At 39.4% G+C, this 22,368-nt stretch overlaps 1 protein-coding gene across 1 annotated transcript in view; it reads right to left on the reverse strand.

Annotated features, from left to right (window-relative positions):
* The window catches only part of LOC109711463 (DNA-directed RNA polymerase V subunit 1), a 38,566-nt gene extending 36,349 nt beyond the window's left edge, over nt 1–2,217 (reverse strand). Inside the window, exons 1-5 of the mRNA XM_020234509.1 lie at nt 1,961–2,217; nt 1,728–1,838; nt 833–959; nt 611–726; nt 371–427 (exon numbers count right to left, since the gene is read on the reverse strand). Coding sequence (XP_020090098.1) covers nt 371–427; nt 611–726; nt 833–959; nt 1,728–1,820 — 393 coding nt within the window. The 5' untranslated portion in view covers nt 1,821–1,838; nt 1,961–2,217. The remainder of the gene's footprint in view (nt 1–370; nt 428–610; nt 727–832; nt 960–1,727; nt 1,839–1,960) is intronic.

The raw sequence follows: 22,368 nt of genomic DNA on the forward strand, positions 1-22,368 counted from the left end.
TAGCTGGTTCATCTTCCAATGCAATTTTTTCACCGCCAAAAGTCCAAACTCCATTTCTATTCTTTCTCATGTGACTCTTGCTTTTGTGCAAAATTTTATAAGATAGAAATAGAACAAATTGATAAATATTCAAGTCAATCGTAGCTCTTGTAATCCTTCGGAAAGAAGAGTTATTGGGATCTAGAAATCAGGATTCAAGTCCTTCAGCTGCATCTCAAAAAGTACATACAAGTTATTAACGAGGAACTGTTACAATAAATTAAGAAAGAGTCGTGGAGACAACATAGAGTTTATTTATTCACCAACAAAAAATGGTATAAAAAGGAATGAATATGTGCAAAAAAAGGAATATATGGGATATATAGGATACCCGACAAAAGAAACATGTCGTAGTTGAGACGCTGTCTTTCCCATTGGTATGTTTGACCTGATTGATGCCACATAGAAATAATCACATCAATAAATCTCTTGTATGCAGTTCAGATTAACAATAGATGCCACAACCAGGCGAAAGAATCAATCCCATAAAAATAGCTACGAATTGTTGATATAATGCATAGAAAATGTAACTACTACATGCAAGGCAGATTTCTCATTGTTTTTCGTATACCTTTCCTTTCTTCATTCTGAGGCACTTCAAGCAAACCAAGCTGAAGATTTGCTTGAGCTCACTTACGTAGGATGGATGATAAATTGGTATTGGCAGTTCTATGTAGCCAAAGTGACCTAAATTATGGAAAGAAAAAAAAATGTTATGCCAAACTACTCAAAAATCTCTTATTCCTGGTAACACCACAAATTACACAGGAAGTAGCGGCTAGTATATGCGAACCTTCACATTTCCCATGTTCTGCTGTTCCACAAGATTCACACTTTCCAGATTCCAAAGGTAATCCAAGAAAAGGATTAGTAAGCTGGCTTGGGTGCGAAATTGGGCATTCACTAATGGAATATATACACTGCAAAACAGAAAGAGTGAACATGTCAATCATCATCTTCTAAATCAGGGATTTAGCTAACTCAGTTAGTAGTTCCATCAAATTTCACGGCTCTAACTGCTTTTCCACTAAAAAAGGTGTGGAATAATTAACTAACAATTGCTAATGAACCAATTAAATTTAAGAAATTCCCAATTCAATTGATGGAGAAAACTGAAATCAAAAGAAATGATAGTTAAATATTTGCCATTCAAATTTTTAAAAAAAAATGAAGCTTCAAGGGCCTATATCAGAACAAGTCAAATTGACTACAGTTTTGCCTGCAAAATAAAATGCCTTGAGAATCAAATTGAAACAATTCAATTCATAAAACTTAAACAGAAGGCCGCTCAATGTGACTGCAAATCTGTTAGTTGCAATCCTTAGATGCATATAACAGGTGAAAACTGAGATAATACGTTGTTTCAGCATTCAAAAAATAGAGATAATATATTGTTCCAACTACAGGGGCTAGGCGAAGCATCACATGCAGCACAAACTTAGTTGGATTAAAAAAGTCACTAAAAGTTTCTTAAGGAAAAGTGACAAAATCCCCATCTTATTTAGCAACAAAATTAAAATCAAAGAGGGGGAAACCCTCACAACTCTCTCACAGTTAGACATAAAATCTTGCATGGACCACTAAAACCTGCCAAGACCTTAGTAAAATGGGTGCCGAAATGCTCCTAAAATAAGACTATCCGGTGAAAACGATCACAATGTACTACACAAACGCATGAAACACATTACAATCTCTTCATCCGTGGCGGCACTAAACATGATGCTGCGAATGCGCCCGTCCGACACAAAGGGGGACGCACGATCTTCCTCCATTGCCATCATCTTCGACCACTCCAAAACCTAGAAACAAGAATGCGTCGCAATCCAATTAGGGTTTTCAACCTAAAACAAAGACCACATGGAGGAACCCTAGAGAGACAATGCAAATGATTCGACAAGGGGAAAGAGCGTGAAGGATTAACCTAGATTCCCCCTCTTCGGAGATCGTCGAACACAACCGTAGAGCAGGAGAGAAAACCCGACTCTCTCTCCTCTGGCTCTCTCTCTCCGTGAGGGAGAGAGGAGCGGGGGTTCGAGAGACAAGCAGAGAGGGAGGCTAGCCGTCGTACGAAGGAGACGAGCGGATGGAGCGAAGGAGAGAGAGAGTGTGTGTGCGTTGTGTGCGGTGGGAGGGAGGCAAGGAGGGAGTGTGTTGGAGAAGGGGGCGGAAAGGGAAGAGTTGAGTTTTAGGTGAGGAGTTTCCAAGTTGCGAAGGGGCGGGTACAATCACCAGGCTGGTGATGACAACATTCCGAGAATTTTTTTTATAAATAATCCTATATAATTGTAAAAATAGTTTTTAAAAAAAATAATTATAAAAATAGATTTCTAAATGCGGTGAATGATTCACCGCATTCATAACTCCTATTTAGGTGTGAAATAAATGAAAAAAAGAAAGAAAGCGGTGAATGGTTCACCGCTTTGCTTTTAAAAGCGATGAACCATTCACCACTTTCGTAGGACCATATTTATAAATAAAAATTTAACAGAATTATTTTTAGAATAAAATTTTAGAAGAAGACTATTGCACTAAAAATCCCACATTTCGAGCTCACACTTGAAATGAGCGTTTCAAGGGGGGTTTGGTCTGGTCTGGATTATTTTCATAGAATTACAAATAATTCTAATAGAATTACTGTATTTAATTTATCTAATTTATAATCAGATCTGTAATATGGTATTACAAATGATGTAAGTTTACACGAAAAATACTACAGAGTGGGAGGTAGGTATCTCGGATTATTGAAGGTGGATAATCGTGCATATTATGTTAAATTAAAATTTACCCCTCCAACCTTCCAAACTCTTTTAATACATCATTTTTAAAATTTTTAATTAAAATTTTGAATTGTCAAATTTTTAAATTTTAAATTTTAAATTTCAAATTTAGATTTTAAATTTTAAATTTTAAATAAATTTATATTTATTATTTAAAAATTAAAATTTTAAAACTAAAATTTTTAAATTTTTAAATTTCAAAATTTTATTTTAAATTAAAATATTATATTTTATATTTTTGGATTTAAAATTTTTAATTTTTAATTTTGATTTAAATTCAAATTTTAAATTATTTTAAAATAAAATTTAATAAAAAATTATTATTTGCTTATTAATGGAATTAATTTAAGTGTAAATTGTATTAAGTTATAGTTTAGTTAATAATGATATTGAATATGACCAAAGGCGATTTAGGAATAATTTCCATTTTATTGTCAAAATTACTGAATTTTATAAAATACACCAAATATAGTAATTCTATATACACTATAATTCAGTATTATATTACTGCATTAAACCAAATGCAGTAATGCAAGATCAGTAGTAATCTAATTCAAAAATCTCAAATGCATGGGTACATCGAAACCACTTGTAATACAAAAATGCTCTATTTCAGTTTTTTTTAATTGAAAAATGATTAATTGTACACTCCTATTTGGGGTATATATCTTACACTCCAAATAGAGGTGATTAAGATTAAATAGAATTTTATTTTCAATGAATGAAGCAGGTAGCGTGCTACCTTTTCTCAAAAAAAAAGATTAAATAGAATTTTAAGTGCGTTTTATTCTCATCCTGCCTTTATTTCGTTTCACACCTTTTCCTATTGCTTTCTCCTAAGCTCTTTCTCTCATGCACTCTAGGAATCCTAGCATCCAACCTTCTCAGAGCTTTCTTTTGCTCTCGTCTCTCTTCATCAGTAGGAGCTCGTCTCTCGTCGCTTGTAAAACGCTCCGCTACTATGACGCCCCAACTTCCCAGGAGTTACCCATCCTAGGACTACTCCCGTCCTAGCACGCTTAACTCTCTTAACCTTTTGTGCCTAGCCACCACCCAAAATGCTTAAGTCGGGTTTAAAGTATTAGCCCTATTATATCATATATATATTGGATTACTTGGAGTCTCTCATTCTCCCTCTCTTTAAGTCCTGACGTTATTGTCAAGCTTAAACTCACAAGTACTAGGCGATGTGAAACTCGTCCTAGCCTAAATCGACCTTGTGGTAAGTTGTGCTCCATCCACAACAGTCAATAGTATAAGAGCCTCGCTCTCCGCTGTATAATCCTAACTCAGCCGAAACTCATCTCACACTTCCGGCTAGTAATTGGTTCTGATACCAACTATGACGCCCCAACTTCTTAGGGGGCCACTCATCTTAGGACTATTTCCGTTCTAGCATGCTTAACTCTTTTAACATCTTAGGCCTAGCCACTTGTCGAGGACTTAGAAAAATTTCTATGTAGCCCGGTCCCTGGCCCAAATCTGCTTAGTGAGTTCGGGTTGGAAACGGGTTGAATCGGGTTGTCAAGGAGACCCAAACCCAACCCGCTGTGGAAAACTCAAGGGTTATGAAACTCATGGGAGTTATGGGTGACTCTTGAACTTTTGGCTATTATGAGGGCACATTATGTATGCAATAGTATGTGAGTTATGTGGCTAGTAGGTGAGTTATGAGGGCTCATTAGGCCTATAAATAGTGGGGTTGGCTAAGGCCAAGATACACAAGAGAGATTGTGTTGTATGCTGTAATCTCTTTTTCTAAATAGTGTAGTACTTAGTTTTTTTTTAGAAAACATCTGTCTCTTTCTCTTGTTATTTTTCCTTTGCATACTTAGTTGTAGGACGCGAAAGTCCGGGCTAGCAATAGGGACAAAGGCTTGTCCATCGTCGAGCAGGAAAGGTAGGCGCCGCACGGGCTTTGCGAATGAAAACACTAAGTCCGTGACATTTTATATCAGAGCCGGTTCGAGCGAGGAACCATGTCGTCATCTGATGCGGGAATCGTCGACGTTGGGGGCGAACCTCCAAAGCAACCCTCCAAGTGAAACAAGAGCAAAGACCCTGTAAGGAAGTGAATTCTCGAAATCTGAGAGTTATACTTCATTTAGAATTTGCTACTTGTCGAGTGGGTATGCTTCGAAAAGTGCGAAGACATCAAAAAATGCATAAAGTGCATTGAGGAGGACCCGCGAGAGCAAGCTGTGCAAAATCTGCACAAGTTGCAGGTTTTGTGCTATCGGGGACCGGTCCCCTCCTCCCTCTGGGAGGGGACCGGTTCTCGTAAGCATGTGGGGGTTGAGTTGATGCTCAACCTGCCCAAGTTGCTTTCGGGGACCGGTCCTCCTTAAGAGGGACCGGTCCCTGTACGCGTGTAAGGGTTGAGCTAAAGCTCAACCTGGCGGAATTGCTCTCGGGGACCGATCCTCCCTTAGAGGGATCGGTCCCCGTAGCCCGAAATGCCTAAGTATGGGCTGTCACAAAGTTGGAAAGTTGAGGGGGTTTTCAGCAATTGTGCATTATAAGTGTTGCTTGGGGGCTACTCCTTTCTCATTTTCCCTTACACCTAACCCTAATAGCTCTCTCTCTCTCTCTAAGTGCTCTTCCCCTCTCTCTAGAAGGTGAAGGAGGAGAGGGCTTTGGTGAAGACTAAGATCAAGAGAAGGATCATCTTCTTCTTCTTCTTCCTCTTAGGCTTGGAGGCTTGGAAGGTTCAAACTCTTTAATGGCATATCTCTTGGATTCATCTTTTATACCCTAGAATTGATTTAGATGGGACCTAATGGTGTTAATTAGAGGTTCGATACTAGACTCTAGAGCTTGAACCAAGGGATTTTGTTATTGTTGAAACCCAGGGCTCCAAAATGGGGTTTTGGTAAATTTAGAGTTTTGATCTAAGTTGGTCGGTTGTAAACCTAATTGCTAGGTATCTAAACGCGTTGGCGGTGACGGTTCGACTATTCGTCGAGTTTGTGTGTAGGTATCGCCAAGCGAAGAGCGTTTCAGCTTCGTTTACGCTCGAGAGGTCGAAGCGGCGACGGGTGATCATGAGATTGGGTTTCCTACTGCGTAGAATCGCCAACAGGTAGGCGCACTACAAAAAATCATGTATTTCCCGGCAGAATTTTAGAGGCGGTTGTATCAACCGCCTCTACAAAATTGGTACATATAATTCAGAGATACTATTAGGGGCGGTTTTAAAAACCGCCCCTAATATGTTTTTTTTTTTTTTTCATTTTCCCTCCACAGCCCCCCCTCCCCAAAAAAAATCCTAATCCTTTTATCTCCTTCCCAAACCCAAAAAAAAACCCTAGCCCTCTTCGATCTGGCATGGCCACCCCACTCCTTTTCGCATCAGCCGCACTCTCTTTCCCTCCGATGAGGTTGGTCGGCGGTCCTTCGCAACTCTTTTTCTCTCTCACACACGACGAGGTCTCGAGGGTACTGGAGCCCTTCGCAGCACTCTTTCCCTCTTCGCACGGAAACCTCCCTCGCGGCGCTCTCCCTCGTCGCCCTCTTCGCCACTTCCGCGTTCTACTCCGTGGCCAAGGCTCTCACCTTCTCCAAAGAGAGCATCGTCGATTCCCTCAATAAAGGCATTGTTGCTCCTTCACCCTCTCTCTCTCTCTCTCTCTCTCTCTCTCTCTCGGTCTCGCGATAGGAATGTTGTTGAGTAAGAAAAAAATAATTGGATTTTTTGTACGATTTAGGGGAGTATAAATAAGCAATTTTGAAACCTTTAATGCAAAATTGCCGAATCTTTTCGAACTTGTTTTGGTTTTTATAAAAATAAGAGGAATTTCTAGAGCAAAAATAAGATTTTAAGCCTCAAAAATCAAAGCCTTGCTTTGGTGCTTTTATTTTTGCTGTAGAAATAAGTTACCGAGGGTAGTTTAATGTGTACATATATATATATATATATATATATTGCTCTAGTGTTCAATATCCCTACTAAGTTTATGCGAATTGCTAGAGAACTCTTCTTAAATTACATTGAAACTCCTAAGAGGATAACAGTGAGGGCCTCTACTCCAAAACCCCTTTCCCTCCAAAATCCCTTTTTCTCTAAAAGTGAAGTGATTAATTGAAACCCCTTTTTCAGATCTGTAGATTTGTTGAAACCCGAGCATCCAAGCTTTAAGGTATTCTTCTCCAATTCTTTCCCTTTACTTTTGTTCAAATGGATATTAAATAGTATTTCATTCTATTTTTTTTTTCCGATCTTTGTTTATTTTTTTCTGGGCATCAAATTATTTTTTTATAATTTCTCCTCTAATGTGGGTTTTGGGATCTCAGTACTAGCCATGAAAATTTAGTTTTTTGTAATTCCTCCTCTAATGTTGGTTTTTTGTCGGATCTTATATCTTTTGGTGGGTGTTTAAGCAAATCGAAGGTCGAACTAAGAGTCCCGAGTAATCCCTATGGGAAAATATTAGATCCATCTGAGAAGAAGAAACAAGGATTAGAAACTTCATCGGTGAGCAGATATAACTTTACCAAATTAAGGAAAATTGTGCCTCTTGCATATATACTATCTCGTACACCGCATTCGCTATATTCTTCGTAGTAAGGATAATGTAATGGCTAAATGAATAAAGCATTGTTGTGTTCGTGAACGTAGACAAGGGTGAATAATAGGGGCAGCAGGACAACGAGTGACGGGAAGAAGAAACGATCAGAAGATAGTTCAGAAACACTTGCCAAGAAAATTAAAAGCGAGAGCCTGACCGCAACATCTCTCAAGGTAATTGGTTTAACCTATATAGGAACATATCTATATACATATCTATATATAGCTTCTATTAACTTTTGTTTCTAACTTGCTTAATTCACCAGTTATTCGAAAAGTACTAGCTAGTTAGATTTTTATTTTCAAATAGGTTGGAAAATTTTAGTAACCCAAGTTTAAGTGCATTTTTTAATCAAATTATGTACATGTGTTCAACTTTGATGGAATTCTCTCTCCCTCTCTCTCTTGAGGAAACAGTTGCAGGTGCCCAAAGTAAAGCTAACAGATAAGATCACTGCATTACAGCAAATTGTGTCACCTTTTGGAAAGGTAAGCACTACATATACTTAGTTGTAATTAAGCAAATATTATGTTTTCACTTTTGAATTAAAAAGGATATATATATATATATATATATATATATATATATATATATATATCTTGCAATGTTTTCAAGTTTAACTTCTCTAATTTCTCTTATGTTTAAACTATCATATTATAACAAACTGATCACTTTTGAATTAAAAATGATNTTCTAATTAGTGACACCTCACTCAAAGCTTGTTCCATCCATGCATGAAAGATTATTTTATTTCAAGAACTGATAGTGCATAATATACTAATATTTCAAGGGATAATAACACACCAATGATTGGCAAAAGTATATGAGAATAATGATCATGGTCATTAATTACATGAAAAATAATATGTATAGCTAGAAGTGGAAGCCCTTAATATATATAGAGTAGAGCTCCTGTGCTTTTAAAAGCACAGGAGCTCTTGTGCTTGGCATTTTTTTACCATCGGATCGGCTTCGCTTCGAGATTCGTGTGCAGTTAGTGGGTGGAACTAAACGGCAAGGCAAAGAATGGCGTGAACCCCCCTCTCTCTACACGTGAACCCCCCTCTCTCTCTTCTCTCTGGCAACCCACTACCTCTTTCTCTCTCTCTCTCTCTCTCTCCCTGGCAACCCACCAGATCCATTCTTTTTCTTTTTTCTTTTTTTTTTCTTTTTCTCCTTCCATCTCTCTTCCTCTTTTTCCTTCTCTACGGTGGTGGTCCGACGCTCCGACGACGCCACGATAGTAAGTCGTGCGCACCTCCGCGCCAACGCCTTCCGGGCTGCGCGCTACAATTTCGATCCCGGACGCGCCCCTCCGCGTCGACGCCTTCCAAGCCACGCGCTACAGGATCGATCCCGGACGCGGCGGGCTACAAGATCAATCGGAAGGCCGCGCGCTAAAGGATCGATCCCGGACGCGGCGTGCTACAGGATCGATCCCTGACGCCATTCTCGGGAAGATCTCAAAGGTAAGCGTCTTGGATCTGTTTCTTGTTGTTGTCGTTTTGATGTTTTGATCATTTTCTTTGGTGGTGACGGAGTGGAAAATACATGGATAATGGCCCCAGTTGCTTGGAATGTCAATGGGTACGCTAATCAGTGGTTATTGTAGGAAAGGTGATATGGTGGATGCTTTTAACATGAGAGATGAGATGCTACATATGGGTTTCAATCTGACAATCTATACATACAACACTCTTATAATAGGGTCATGTAGAAAATGGGTTATGGTGTATTATTTTATTTTGTTAGTTATGTTTGTGTTGTTTATCTTGAAGTAGCACTAGGTTGGAAACTCCTACTAACACCAAATTAGTGCTATCATATTTAGATGATTTTATCTTTGCTTATCTATATTGAGTTAACTCTCTCTGCTAGGCCTAATGCTTTTGCTTATAAATGACTATAGGACTATCATCTGAGTGTTGGTATTCTATACTGTTGCTATGATTGTTGAATTCAAATTTGTTTCTCTTCTGATTGTATCCATAATGCCTTTGTTTTGGTGGTCGTTTGGAGATTAATTGTTACCTTTATCGAGGTCTCTCAATTTTCAAACCAGAAATAGTTAAAGCTTATTATGACAGTTTAAGTGCTTCATAATTGATATTCCAAAGTCTTATGAATTTTATTTACTACTCATTTGTCATATTTCATATAGTAAGTTATCGATTTTTTTCTATTATTTGAGCTATTTTTATAATGTTAATTTTTATATTTATAGGGGTTAATTAAATGAGGGAATATGGCTCTACAATTGGTTCTTCTGTTTCTTTGTGCAATATTGATGTTGAAAATGAGGTGAATGAGGAATTGGAACAAATTGCTACTGCTGAACAAATATGTATGAGCACACAACCTATTGAAGAGCAACGTGTTGGTTTGGAATTCAACTCTATAGAAGATGCTAAAAAGTTCTACAATGACCATGCTTTTAAAATAGGGTTTAGTATAAGAAAAACATACCATTATAAGGCAAAGAAATATGATGATGCCATCACATCTGTAACCTATTGTTGCTCCAAAGCAGGTCTTTCTAAATCCCAAACTCACGAGAAAAGTCATTGCCAAAATTCAGAAGGTAGCAATACACCTAAAAAGCAATTTTCTAATCGACGAAGTGGTTGTAAAGCTCATATTGTATTGAGGATAGATGATCGAGGAAAATGGGTGATTACGGTGGTGGCGAACGAACATAATCATGAATTAATCGTTAGTCCTTCTAAAAGTCGATTTTTTCGATCGCATCGTGCTATTACAAAGGAGCAAAAAGAATTAATTCATATGTTGAATGAACAGAATATTTCCACTTCACAAATTATGGCCTTTATGCAAGCAAGAGAGGGAGAAAGACAAAATATTCACTTCACTCGCAAAGATTTAAGTAATAAAGTTGCTGAGAAAAATAGAAATCTTATTGGAATAGATGTAGCAAGTGCGCTTAATTATTTTCATGAGTTTCAATCTAAAGATTCGTTATTCTTCTATGTTATTGATGTTGATGACCAACAGAGGGCTCAGAACATATTTTGGGTAGATGGAAGATCAAGATTGGCATATGAGCATTTTGGCGATGTTGTCACTTTCGATACAACTTATATGATGAATAAATATAGTATGCCATTTGCTCCTTNTCAATGCTTGATAAATATGAATTGCATGAAAATAATCATCTTCGGTTGCTATGGAATATTCGACATCAATGGATTCCTGCATATTTTCGAGATACTTTCTTTGCCAATATGTCTACGTCACAACGTAGTGAAAGTATAAATGCCGTGGCAAAAATATGGTTAGATGCGCATACATCAATATTCAAGTTTGTCATGCAATTTGAGAAAATGACACATAATCAATATGAGAGAGAGGATTTAGAGGATTTTATGACAAAGGATGGAGAGCCCAGTTTATGGTCAGATGATCCAATTGAGAAAGATGCACGCCGCATATACACAAGAAATATTTTTTCAGAATTCAAGACTCAATTGAGGGCGACGACGGGTTATAAGTTGATTGAGTTGGAAAAAGATTCACTATACAAGATCAGCCCTATATCACACTCGTCCAGTTCAAGACAATGGATGTGCACATATATAGTGACTGTTGTAAGGTCCAAAAATATAGTATCCTGCACATGTAAATTGTTTGAATTTTATGGCCTCTTATGTGCTCATGCGCTTAAAGTAATGCATTACATTGAGATTTATAACATCCCACCTCATTATATATTAAATAGGTGGACTAAGAATGCAAAAAAGAGAATACCAAGCAATAGTGCAGAAATGAGTGGTGGTTCCTCATTTTGAAGATCTCGAAGGTTTGATTCCCTTACATTAGAAATGCAAAAATTTATCTTTGAAGGTTCAAAAAGTCTTAAGGCATATGAAACTGCATGTCAGATAATTAGAGAAGAAATTGATACACTAACATCAATTAATCAAATGTTTGAAAGTGAGGAAGCGACAATCAAGGAGCCTTCAAGTGGTCTTCACAGAATCGTAATTTCACAATCAAGCCAAGTAAATATGCTTGTATTAGAATGCACGATTAAAGATCCTCCTCAATCACAATGGAAAGAGAAAACCACAAAGGTTTAAGCCTCCCATTGTCACGCCCCGGGGTCCCTTTTTAGTTTAAAGCATAGCGGAAAAGCGTCTGAAATTTTTTTTTTTTTGAAAACCTGACCCCAGGGTATGCCAGATCCGCCACAAATACAGAAGATCCACTGTTCACACGGACAGAGTCTCCCCTGTATTTGCACGGCGTCGCACAAGTACAAGAGTTCAAACATGATACAACCACAACCAGATGAACATACAAATAACCACAGTTATATATTCATACACCATTCACCACAGGTTCACATTTTTACATTCAATATTTAAAATATAAATCCACATCTATCAGTTAAAATGTTTCCAACCACAGAAACAAGTTTTGAAATACTAAGATGCAAAATCCATAGAAAACCTTTTGAAAACTGTTCCTACACAAGAATTTATTCTTTAAAAAAAAGCTATCCTACGAGGGTAAAAACCTTTTTATTTTAACAAAATCAGGAATGTCCGTTTATACATTCACGAATAAATGCCTATTTTCAAATGTGTAATAAAATACTGCCCCATATAACTATCTAAACTATAACAACTGAAATGATATAAGGGTAATAACTAAACGAAATACCGTGGGTCGAAGCTCTATCGACCGCTGTACAACACGTACCTCACGTCTCGTCCCACTACTCATGCCTCGCGAATACCCCTAAAAAATGGTGGACGGAGGTGAAGAAAATTATAAACATGGTTCTCCTCTACCAGTGGGTCATGCATAAGCCGAAGAAGGCGAGGAGCTACTTCCCGGATCAGGAGGAGCTATAACAACAACACGGGTGAAGTGGAAATATAGTAGCAACATTTAATAACGATAGAGATCTGTAAGGTAATGAGTCAGATATAATCGACATACAGTAACAAAAACTGAAGAAGCAAGAACTAGACTGAATAACGGCTACCGCTACTGTAGACTGGAACGAAAGCAATACATGAATTCTACTGTATAGTAGCATAAGACAATATAAAGTAAAGAACTGTAAATATGCATGCAACGACTGCTACGAAAGACATAATACGGTTCAACACGGTCCCAAGAATCCAAAAGTACCAAAATCTGAAACCAATGCTCTCTTGGTCGCAACCGCAGACCTCAAAGCCACTGCGCGACTACTATCTCCAGTCATATAACCCCTCTAGGGCTCACCAGGTTTCACGCATCTCAACGCACTTTTCCAGAATAAGAACACTCCTTGCGGTGGATCAGACGCCAGTGTTCGTGAATGCGGACGAGTATCGGGGCGATCAAATACAATATGCTCAACGATTGATCACGTCGGCAACCATCCGACAATCCTCGCACGCCGAGGCCCATCGACGCGCATAGGTCGTCAACTTATAAGAAGCACAAGAACCGACCAGTCAGGTCCAACTAGGAGGGACAATCATCGCACATCCCTCTCAAATATGCAAATACTGCTCAATGAACCATAAGGACTGACCAATCAGATCCAACTAGGTAGATATGAAACTCGACAATCACGTCACATCGTACATGATATGAAACCTCGACCAATTGCACGTCACAAGTACAGGATATGAAACTCGACCATCATGTCACAAGTATAGTGATAAATGAAACTTCGAAAATCAAAACCCGTCACACAGTCTAGGATATGAAACTCGACCCAATCATGTCACAAGTATACGGATTATGAAGTAAAGTATTAATCATCCGGACGGCAAGCTAACCGCAACCCCCCTCAGGGTATACCGACGCTCACACGGTCATGCAGACAATCAAAGGTCGATGAACTCACCGAATAAGGTCACAAATACTGAAATACTAAATCGACCGACTAGATCGCTAACTTCTCAAGATAATACAGAATCGCTCTACTATAAATATGAAACAGGGTATGCAGAATAGCTAAGTAGAGCAACAAGGAAACATGGTATCACATACAGATAGACTATACTCCTACACATGATACTAAGCATGGAAACATTTGAGTAGAGTATAATCAAACAACGTGGGTGTAATGTAAACAATAGAGGTGCAAAGCTCAACATATAATATAAGCATGGATAATACAAAAGAGCAAGGGTAAGAAACCATCACCAAGCGTGCACCACTGTACCAACGTCGGATCGAAGTACCCACCTGTACAACTGTCGCGCCTGTCTTCTGACTACAAAAGAACGTCAACCGGACCTAAGGAGGGTCCACTGGGTTAGTGTCTAACCCACAACTAAGAAACCCTAAAAGTATAACCCCACAAACAAACCCACGGAGATCGGTTTTCCAATACCGATTACCGTAACTCGCCGGAAGTCCCGAAAATCGCACCGGGACTCCGCCGGGACCCACTAACTATCCCGGAAGTCACCGACTCGTACCACGAGTCACCCGCTGCCCCTAAATATAATTTACGTGTGACTTGGCAGTAGAGACCTTAACTCACTCCAAAACGATTATCGTCGGATAATCGTTCCGATCCGAGTTCCTGGAAGTGTCTATTTCGACACCGGAACCCACCGTCGCTCACCCGTCATTTCTGAACTCTTGAAATGACGCGAGTGACCAGCCAACAAGGCTCAGCGACTACACAAAAGCTCACAAAGCACCGTCGGAATAATTCCAAACCAAAATCGCGTTCCGTCGGCGGATTTTGCCGACAAACGCACCGAAAATACATTTTCGATCCTCGCAAAGGTCCGGGGCCTTGGACAATCAGTCCAGAGGTTACCCACAATTCATCCATGCTGCCAACAGCAGCCGCAACAACCTAAAATACATAAAAGCTCTCCCGATTACCCGAAATCGCATTATTTCATGCGATTTCGGCGCTTTTATGGTCTGTCCATGCGAACCAAGAGTCATTCAGCCAAACCGAGACACCTACTAACAGGTCTCGGCGTGCCGGAGGCCGTGCTCAACTTTCGGAGCAATTCCGGCCACTGTGGGGAGCGCACGAGCGACGCGAAATTCAGTAAACTGCGCGCATAGTATGAAAATCATGCTTATCTCGATAACCAGGGGCTCGCTGACCCTAATTGAGGTGATCACTGTGATTAGCACTGACTGACGATCACCGTGCTCACTTTCGGAGGCATCGGAACAGCCTCGGGTCGCCGGAACAGTATACACAACTCCAAACAGTGCACAATAATTGCAATACAAGCTTACCAGAGCTAGGCAGGGTTCGGGGTGGCCGGCCGCCGCCGGCCGGCGGGAAGGCTGGCCAGGGGAAGGTGCTCCAGGTCAGAGGAGGCCGGGGCTCGCGTCATCAGGCGACGGGAGGCGGCGACGACGGCGGGCATTGATGCCCTAGCCACCTAACCCGAGGAGAGGACGGCCCAGATCCGGCCAACAGGGAACTCCGGCGACAGGGAGGCCGGCGGCGGACGAGTGCTGCCGGCCAGGCGGAGCCTATGCTCACGCCGGCCGGCGGCGGAGGGCGGCGGCGGCGGTGCTGGGTGCGGCTCGGCCTGCACAAACCTTGCGCGGCCGCAGGGAGAGGGAGCGGCGGCGGCGGCCACTGAGGCGACCGGAGGAGGGTCGGGGCGACGGCGTCACGTCGCCGGAGGCCGAGGAAGGGTGGCGCACCATGCTGCGGGCGGTGGCGACGCGCAGTGGTCGAGATGACCAGATCTCGGCCCGCACAAGCCCTGGGCGGCCGCAGAGAGTCGTAGCAGCGGCCGGCGGCGTGCGGAGACGACAGGGCGGCGACCGGGATGTACCAGGAGGGCGGCGCGGCCAACGAGGAGCAGCGGCGGCGCGCGGAGGCGGGAATCACCCGGGCTCGGCCTGGGTGATTGCGGGTTGGCCGCAGGGAGCAAGGTGGCTCCGACGGCGCACGGGGATGGCCGGGGCCGGCGAAAGAGACGGGGGAGATATGTCTCGGCCGGGGGACACTGGTGCTCGAGCTAGGGTGGCTTCTTGGGTCCGCAACCCCAATGCGGTGAAGAGTTTGGCCGAGAGGGAGAGAGAGAGAGGTGATGCAGGGAATTCCGGCGGCCGGGGGTGCTCGCCGGCGGCCGGAGCATGCGCACGGGGAGGGCAGGATTGCAGGTGGGGCGGCTAGGGTTAGATGAGAAGATATGGGCAGCAAAAGGATCTTAGAAACCCTAGTTGCCACCTATATATACTAGATGCCAATTGCAAGAAACCCCCTCAAAGCCACATATTTTCAGTTAGGTCCCCCACCAGCACGTATATTATGTGCATAAGTTCCTCTACGTTCAAGTTTGTGCAAAACGGTGCATAAAATATTGGGACTATTGCGAAATTCCCGATTTGCCATAATCTACCCCTTTCCGGATATCATGCGATATCCGGCAATCCGTTCATCGGATTTCCGAACGGATTGCACCATCGCGTTCAGCACGGCGAAGGCATCGAAACCACCATTTCGTTTCATCCGATTTGCTTGCCGATTTGCGACAAAATCCGACCTCTCTCCAACTAATCCATATATCACACATAGGCCTTGGTGGAAACCCGAAATCCATTAATTCAAACTCGTATTTGAATTCCCTACCACCAGTAGGTACTTGAAACATCTCTCACCCATCTCTAGATCACTTATACAAAGCACGAGGAGTTTTAAAATGCACGAATAGCAAAGAGCGGAAACCCTCTTTTCTTAAAACTCCTTTTTCTCTAAAACCGTGCATCGGATCTGAAATCCGTCAGTGCCATTGGTTCCAAAATAGCTGAACCGTTCAAAACGATCTATTGGATCGCTATGAACGGAGTCCGATACGCACCGAAAGCCAACTCTACTCCGTGGCTTCTCCGGAAAATCGGAGTTACTATTCACTTAAGTGAAAACTAATAATCGCGTAACTTCTCCGTTTAAGCTTCATTTTCTCCTGAAACTTGACGAGTGCTTATGTAATTAAATTACACACATAAACATCATCAACAGAGAGTTTAGTAGCACTGTAAAAAAATCTCAGTCCTTACACCCATTGAAAAAAAGGTTACGGTGCCAAGAACTTGCAAGCAATGTGGTAAAAAAGGACACAATATTAGGACTTATAAGGAGGTATAATAAATTTCTTTTCCTTTATTTTCTTCAAATATTTTTACATTCCTTATTATTCACAATATGCTAATATTAATATTATTTGCAGATTGTTGATGAAGTACCATCTAACGATCTAAGTTTTAGCGAGAGACTTGAAGAAACCGATGACGAAGAGACTTGAAAGTAAGAACAAATCAGTGTTGCATTAATTATACTATAGTTATATTAGAGCATTGTTGTATTAGTTGAATTGTGATAGTTTGGACTGTGGTTGTATTGTATCTTACTTTTTTTTTGTGGTAGAGTATTGTTGTATTAGTTGAATTGTAATAGTTTGGACTATAGTTGTGCTGCTTGTGTTTACGAACAAACAACCTTGTTTTATCATTCTACAGGCTTAGATGTTACCCAAAAGGATTCTTCTTGCTTGTCATGTTTCTTTTGCTAATGAAATCCATTATCCTTGGAGATGGTATTATTTGTGTTGTACTAGATGATGGTATTATTTGTGTTGTACTGAAATTTATTTGAAGACCATATTTAGTTGCCTTAAATGTTAATGCTGGTGTCTTGTTGTTGACTATGATGACATTGTGGAGAACAGTTGCATGATGATAAGTATGCAATGTCAAACCCTCTTACCTCAATCTATCACAACGGATGTTCCTTAATTATTTTATAGATGACACATTATAAACATAGATTAACACAGTGGATTCATACATCTCAAATTAACACAGTGGATTCATACATAAACATCAAGGTTGGTTCAGAAATAAAAGTGAGGAACTCTATCCTACATACACCTCAAATGAACACAGTGGATTCATATTACATTTAGGCGAATAGAAGTTTAATACATATAATTGCTAAAATGAATACAATAAAAATTTTTCTTTCGGCTTCAATTCTTTCCACCATTGCTGTTGTCCTTGTAGAAGCTTCTTCAACTCTATTTTTCAGATTCTCCATTTGCTCAACCAAACTAGATAACTTATAGTTTATGCATTGAAGCATCTCTTCATTTGAAGCTTTTGGAGAAGATGCTGCTAGTTCACGGTCTACACTTTCCTTCAAATTTAAAAGAGTGGAGCTTTCTTGTTCTAAAAGCTCTTTGGATTTCACTTTATCGCACCACATGAAAAAATCACAATAGTTATCGTTATTCTTTTCATAATTTCGACATCCATAAAATTGTCTTCCTTTACTTCTAGCTTGCTGTGAAGTTCTTATTATAGCTATCTTATTACATTTGCACCAAACTGTTCTATCTTCAATAAAAGTTGTAGTAGATGCCATCAATCACTCTGCGCAAAATATTAAAATTAACATGTAAATAAATGATAATGCTGCAGTGAAGTTCAAACACAGGAGACGGTGAAGTTCAAACACAAGAGACGCTAAACGATAACTATCACACTAGACCATTAGATAGCAACAAGCTCTAATGACTAAAGTGACCTTATAAAGTCCATTAAAGTAATCATTCTATGCAATTACTTTTCAATTATATATTCACAAATGCCTTGTTATCAGACAATAGCACTACATCATTAAAGCACAACCAAATAAGTAATGTTCAATTCATAGCTATAAATAAGTGTTTCAAGTTATATCCTGCATTGTCTTTGTGTAAAGTTCCAAGCATATCAAGGACAGTTCCATTAGCTAGAACAACTTCTAGTCCTGGAAAGCAAAATGATATGTACCAAGAAGCAAATACACATTATATATTATCTAAAGGAGATGATCAGATGATAATAAATTTTACCACAATGGAGGTTTTATCACCTCCATTAAGTTAGGCTCAAAAGATAATAATTTATGAAAACAAGTTAACAATCCATTAACAGATAGGTAGAGCAAAATAGTGAGAAAAGGATTAAGGACCAAAACAAAAAGCTCTTAATGCACTAACATTTTAGTTAGATTCACATTTATTAGATGAACACTTTCTGCTGCATAAAAGAGAAGCAAGAGATGATGATACCTTTAATTTTCATTTGGCTTTTACAGTTTTTATATTTGGAACATAACAAAATGACAAAGTAATGGCTGAATAAATGCATATAATGCCATCATAAACATCAAAACATCAAAACGATCAAAACATCAAAACGACAACAGGAGCTCAATCCATGTATTATCTTACAGTTTTTACATTTGGGGCCATTATCCATGTATTTTCCACCCCGTCACCACCAAAGAAAATGATCAAAACATCAAAACGACAACAACAAGAAACAGATCCGAGACGCTTACCTTTGAGATCTTCCCGAGAACGGCGTCAGGGATCGATCCTGTAGCGCGCGGCCTTCCGATCGATCTTGTAGCCCGCCGCGTCCGGGATCGATCCTGTAGCGCGCGGCTTGGAAGGCGTCGACGCGGAGGGGCGCGTCCGGGATCGAAACTGTAGCGCGCGGCCAGGAAGGCGTCTGTGCGGAGGTGCGCACGACTTACTATCGTGGTGGCGTCGTCGGAGCGTCGGACCACCACCGTAGAGAAGAAAAAAGAGGAAGAGAGATGGAGGGAGAAAAAGAAAAAAAAAAAAGAAAAAGAATGGATCTGGTGGGTTGCCAGAGAGAGAGAGAGAGAGAGAGAGAGAGAGGTAGTGGGTTGCCAGAGAGAAGAGAGAGAGGGGGGGTTCACGTGTAAAGAGAGGGGGGTTCACGTCGTTCTTTGCCTTGCCGTTTAGTTCCACCCACTAACTACGCACGAATCTCGAAACGAAGCCAATCCGATGGTAAAAAAATGCCAAGCACAAGAGCTCCTGTGCTTTTAAAAGCACAGGAGCTCTACTCTATATATATTAAGGGCTTCCACTTCTAGCTATACATATTATTTTTCATGTAATTAATGACCATGATCATTATTCTCATATACTTTTGCCAATCATTGGTGTGTTATTATCCCTTGAAATATTAGTATATTATGCACTATCAGTTCTTGAAATAAAATAATCTTTCATGCATGGATGGAACAAGCTTTGAGTGAGGTGTCACTAATTAGAAGGGAAAGTTGTGTTGCGGGAGTATATAATAATTTTAATCTGTTACTAGCTAGTAAATAAATACATAGATCCAAATGTTTGTATGCTGTACTCTTGTTACAAGGGAAACTCATGCAATGCCCACTATTTTCATATAAATTTAAAATCACAATAACAAATTAGGACATAGAAATAGAAATAATAATGGATAACTTATGTAAGTCATGAAACTTAAAGTGTTATTCTAGTTTAAGTAATTTCTTTAAGTTATGTGACATCAAATTAATCACAAACTGTGAACTTTGTATGCTCCTTGCTGGTTAAGTTAATTCCTTTTTAACTTCGATCTTAGTAGCTTCAGTAAGTGTTGTTCGAAAATCATTTCTTGACTTTTTTGCTAACTAATTAAAAGCTCTATATTTTTTTAAAAAAATTTTGCCTGATGCTTAATTTCTACTTGTGGAATAGAACAAATTATTTTTTTGGAATTAATTCTACTTTCAAGAGTTGAAAAAAAAAAACTTGTTATACTAAATTATCGACTACGTAACTTCTACTTACAAGACCGAATCCAAAACTAGGCAAAGTAGAGTTAAGTTCTTAACTTATAAGTCACATTAAACAACACAACTTTTTTGACTTCATATCTACTTTCAATATCATATTTCAAAGATTGATTTTATTATTAAACATAATTTGATATTTACAGTTAATGAAACTCAATTGTTCTTAGTTATCACTATTCAGTTACTGTTTTTGACCAGATTTAATGATTTTGATCTGTTTTTGATAAATATGACTATGCCAATATCAATATCCTACTTAAAATAACACTCCATATGCTATTATGAAATTTTTTGGGTACTTAAAAGCATTGCTCACTCTTTTCTTAACCTTAGTAAGAAGTTTACACGTGTGATTCTTTTTTTGGATGTTAGTAGTTGACAAATAATTTGATATATTTTCTTCTAAGAGGATACTTGAAATATATAACTCAATTAATCACTCATGTTCCAACTTATTAAAATATATGTTTGACCCTCTAGCTAGGTTCTATTTATTAACTTTCTTTAGTAAAGCAATTGTCATAATTCTTTCATCAGCCTTGTTGGAAAAATGCATGATGTTGACCTCAATACAAAGTTGATTAACTCAACTTCTTGCCTTATGGATGAAACATATAGGTATTTGTCTTTTTTTTTTCAGTTGTTTAATCACATAAATAGACAAGAGTTGGAAGACGAAACCTCGAAGCAGTACTGAATATAAAGGAGGAGTCAACAAATTTCTTAATTTTGCATTTCAAATGCATCACATGGTGGCAAAATTATGTGTCCTTGTATTCGTTGCGTTAATTGCTCTTTCTAAACATATGATGTTGCTAAAGTACACTTGATATGCGATGGATTTTTAAGAGGATATACTCGTTGGATTTGTCACGGAGAAGATCCTATAACATCATTATCCTCTACAAACCCTACTGCATCTTCCACCTCTAATCAGACCTCTTATTCACAAGCAAACACAAGTAGATTAGATGACATTGATGGTCTTTTGCATGCAGCTATAGGTATATTTAGTGAGGGAGCTAATGAGATAAATTTAGTTGCAAATGAAACGAATGGAGAACAATCTAGTGGATTTGTTACTATAGAGCAAGCTAGTGAAGAGGTTGATGCACAGCAACATACAAAAAGGAATGATGCAGAACATCATAGAGGAAGCTCTTCTAGGGAAACAAGCGAGTTTTTAAAGTTTTTAAAAGATGCAAATGAAGAGCTTTATCCTGGTTGCAAGAAATTTTTAAAATTATTATTCATAATTCATTTATTCCACTTAAAATGTTTAAATGGATGGACAGGAGAATCATTTAGCATGTTGCTTGAGCTATTGATTGATGCATTTCCAGAAGGAACTTCATTGCCGCGGTCCACATATGAGGCAAAAAAGGTCATCAAGGCTTTAGGACTTAGCTATGAAAAGATTCATTGTTGTCCAAATGATTGTATGCTATTTTTGGGTGAGAAAGCAAATGACGAAGTGTGTTATGTATGTGGTTCATCTCGATAGGTTATCAAAAAACAAGTAGATAAAGAAAAAAAAACTCAGGATAAAAAAACAAACAATGTTCCTATTAAAAAAAAAAGCCAGCAAAAGTGCTTCGATACTTTCCATTGATACCACGACTTCAAAGGCTTTTCGTATCCACAAAAAACAACAAAGGATATGAGATGGCATGAGGAGGGTCGTGTAAAAGATGGATTGTTAAGGCACCCTGCAGATGGTAAGGCATGGAGGGTATTTGACGAACGTTATCCAGATTTCTTCTCTTATTCTCGCAATGTGAGGCTTGGTCTCGCTAGCGATGGTTTCAATCCATTTAGAACAATGAATACTACTTATATACTTGGCCTATTGTTGTTATTCCATATAACTTACCACCTTGGATTTGTATGAAGCAGTCTAATTTTATCTTATCGATGATTATTCCAGGTGAAAAAAATCCAGGAAACGATATTGACATTTTCTTACAACCCCTAATAGATGAGCTAAAACAATTGTGGGGGGAGTAGATACATATGATGCTTCCACTAGACAAACATTTCATTTGCGGGCTATGTTAATGTGGACTATAAATAATTTTTCTGCTTATGAAAATTTATCTGGATGGAGCACTAAAGGAAAGTATGCATGTCCGTGTTGTGCTGAAAATACGCATTCTAAGTAGTTGTACAACTGTCACGCCCCCGCCCCGAGCCCGTTACCAATTTGGCACGATTCGGGCGCGGCGAGCGGACCGCCGAACGGACAGCACCTCCTCTGTCCGCCCAAGGCTCGAACTACTAGATTGTGTACAACAAGTTCCCAGGAAACAACTTGGATACATACACAATCAACCAACCATAACAA

Source organism: Ananas comosus, linkage group 6, assembly GCF_001540865.1.
Source record: "Ananas comosus cultivar F153 linkage group 6, ASM154086v1, whole genome shotgun sequence".
Classification (NCBI taxonomy): Eukaryota; Viridiplantae; Streptophyta; class Magnoliopsida; order Poales; family Bromeliaceae; genus Ananas; species Ananas comosus.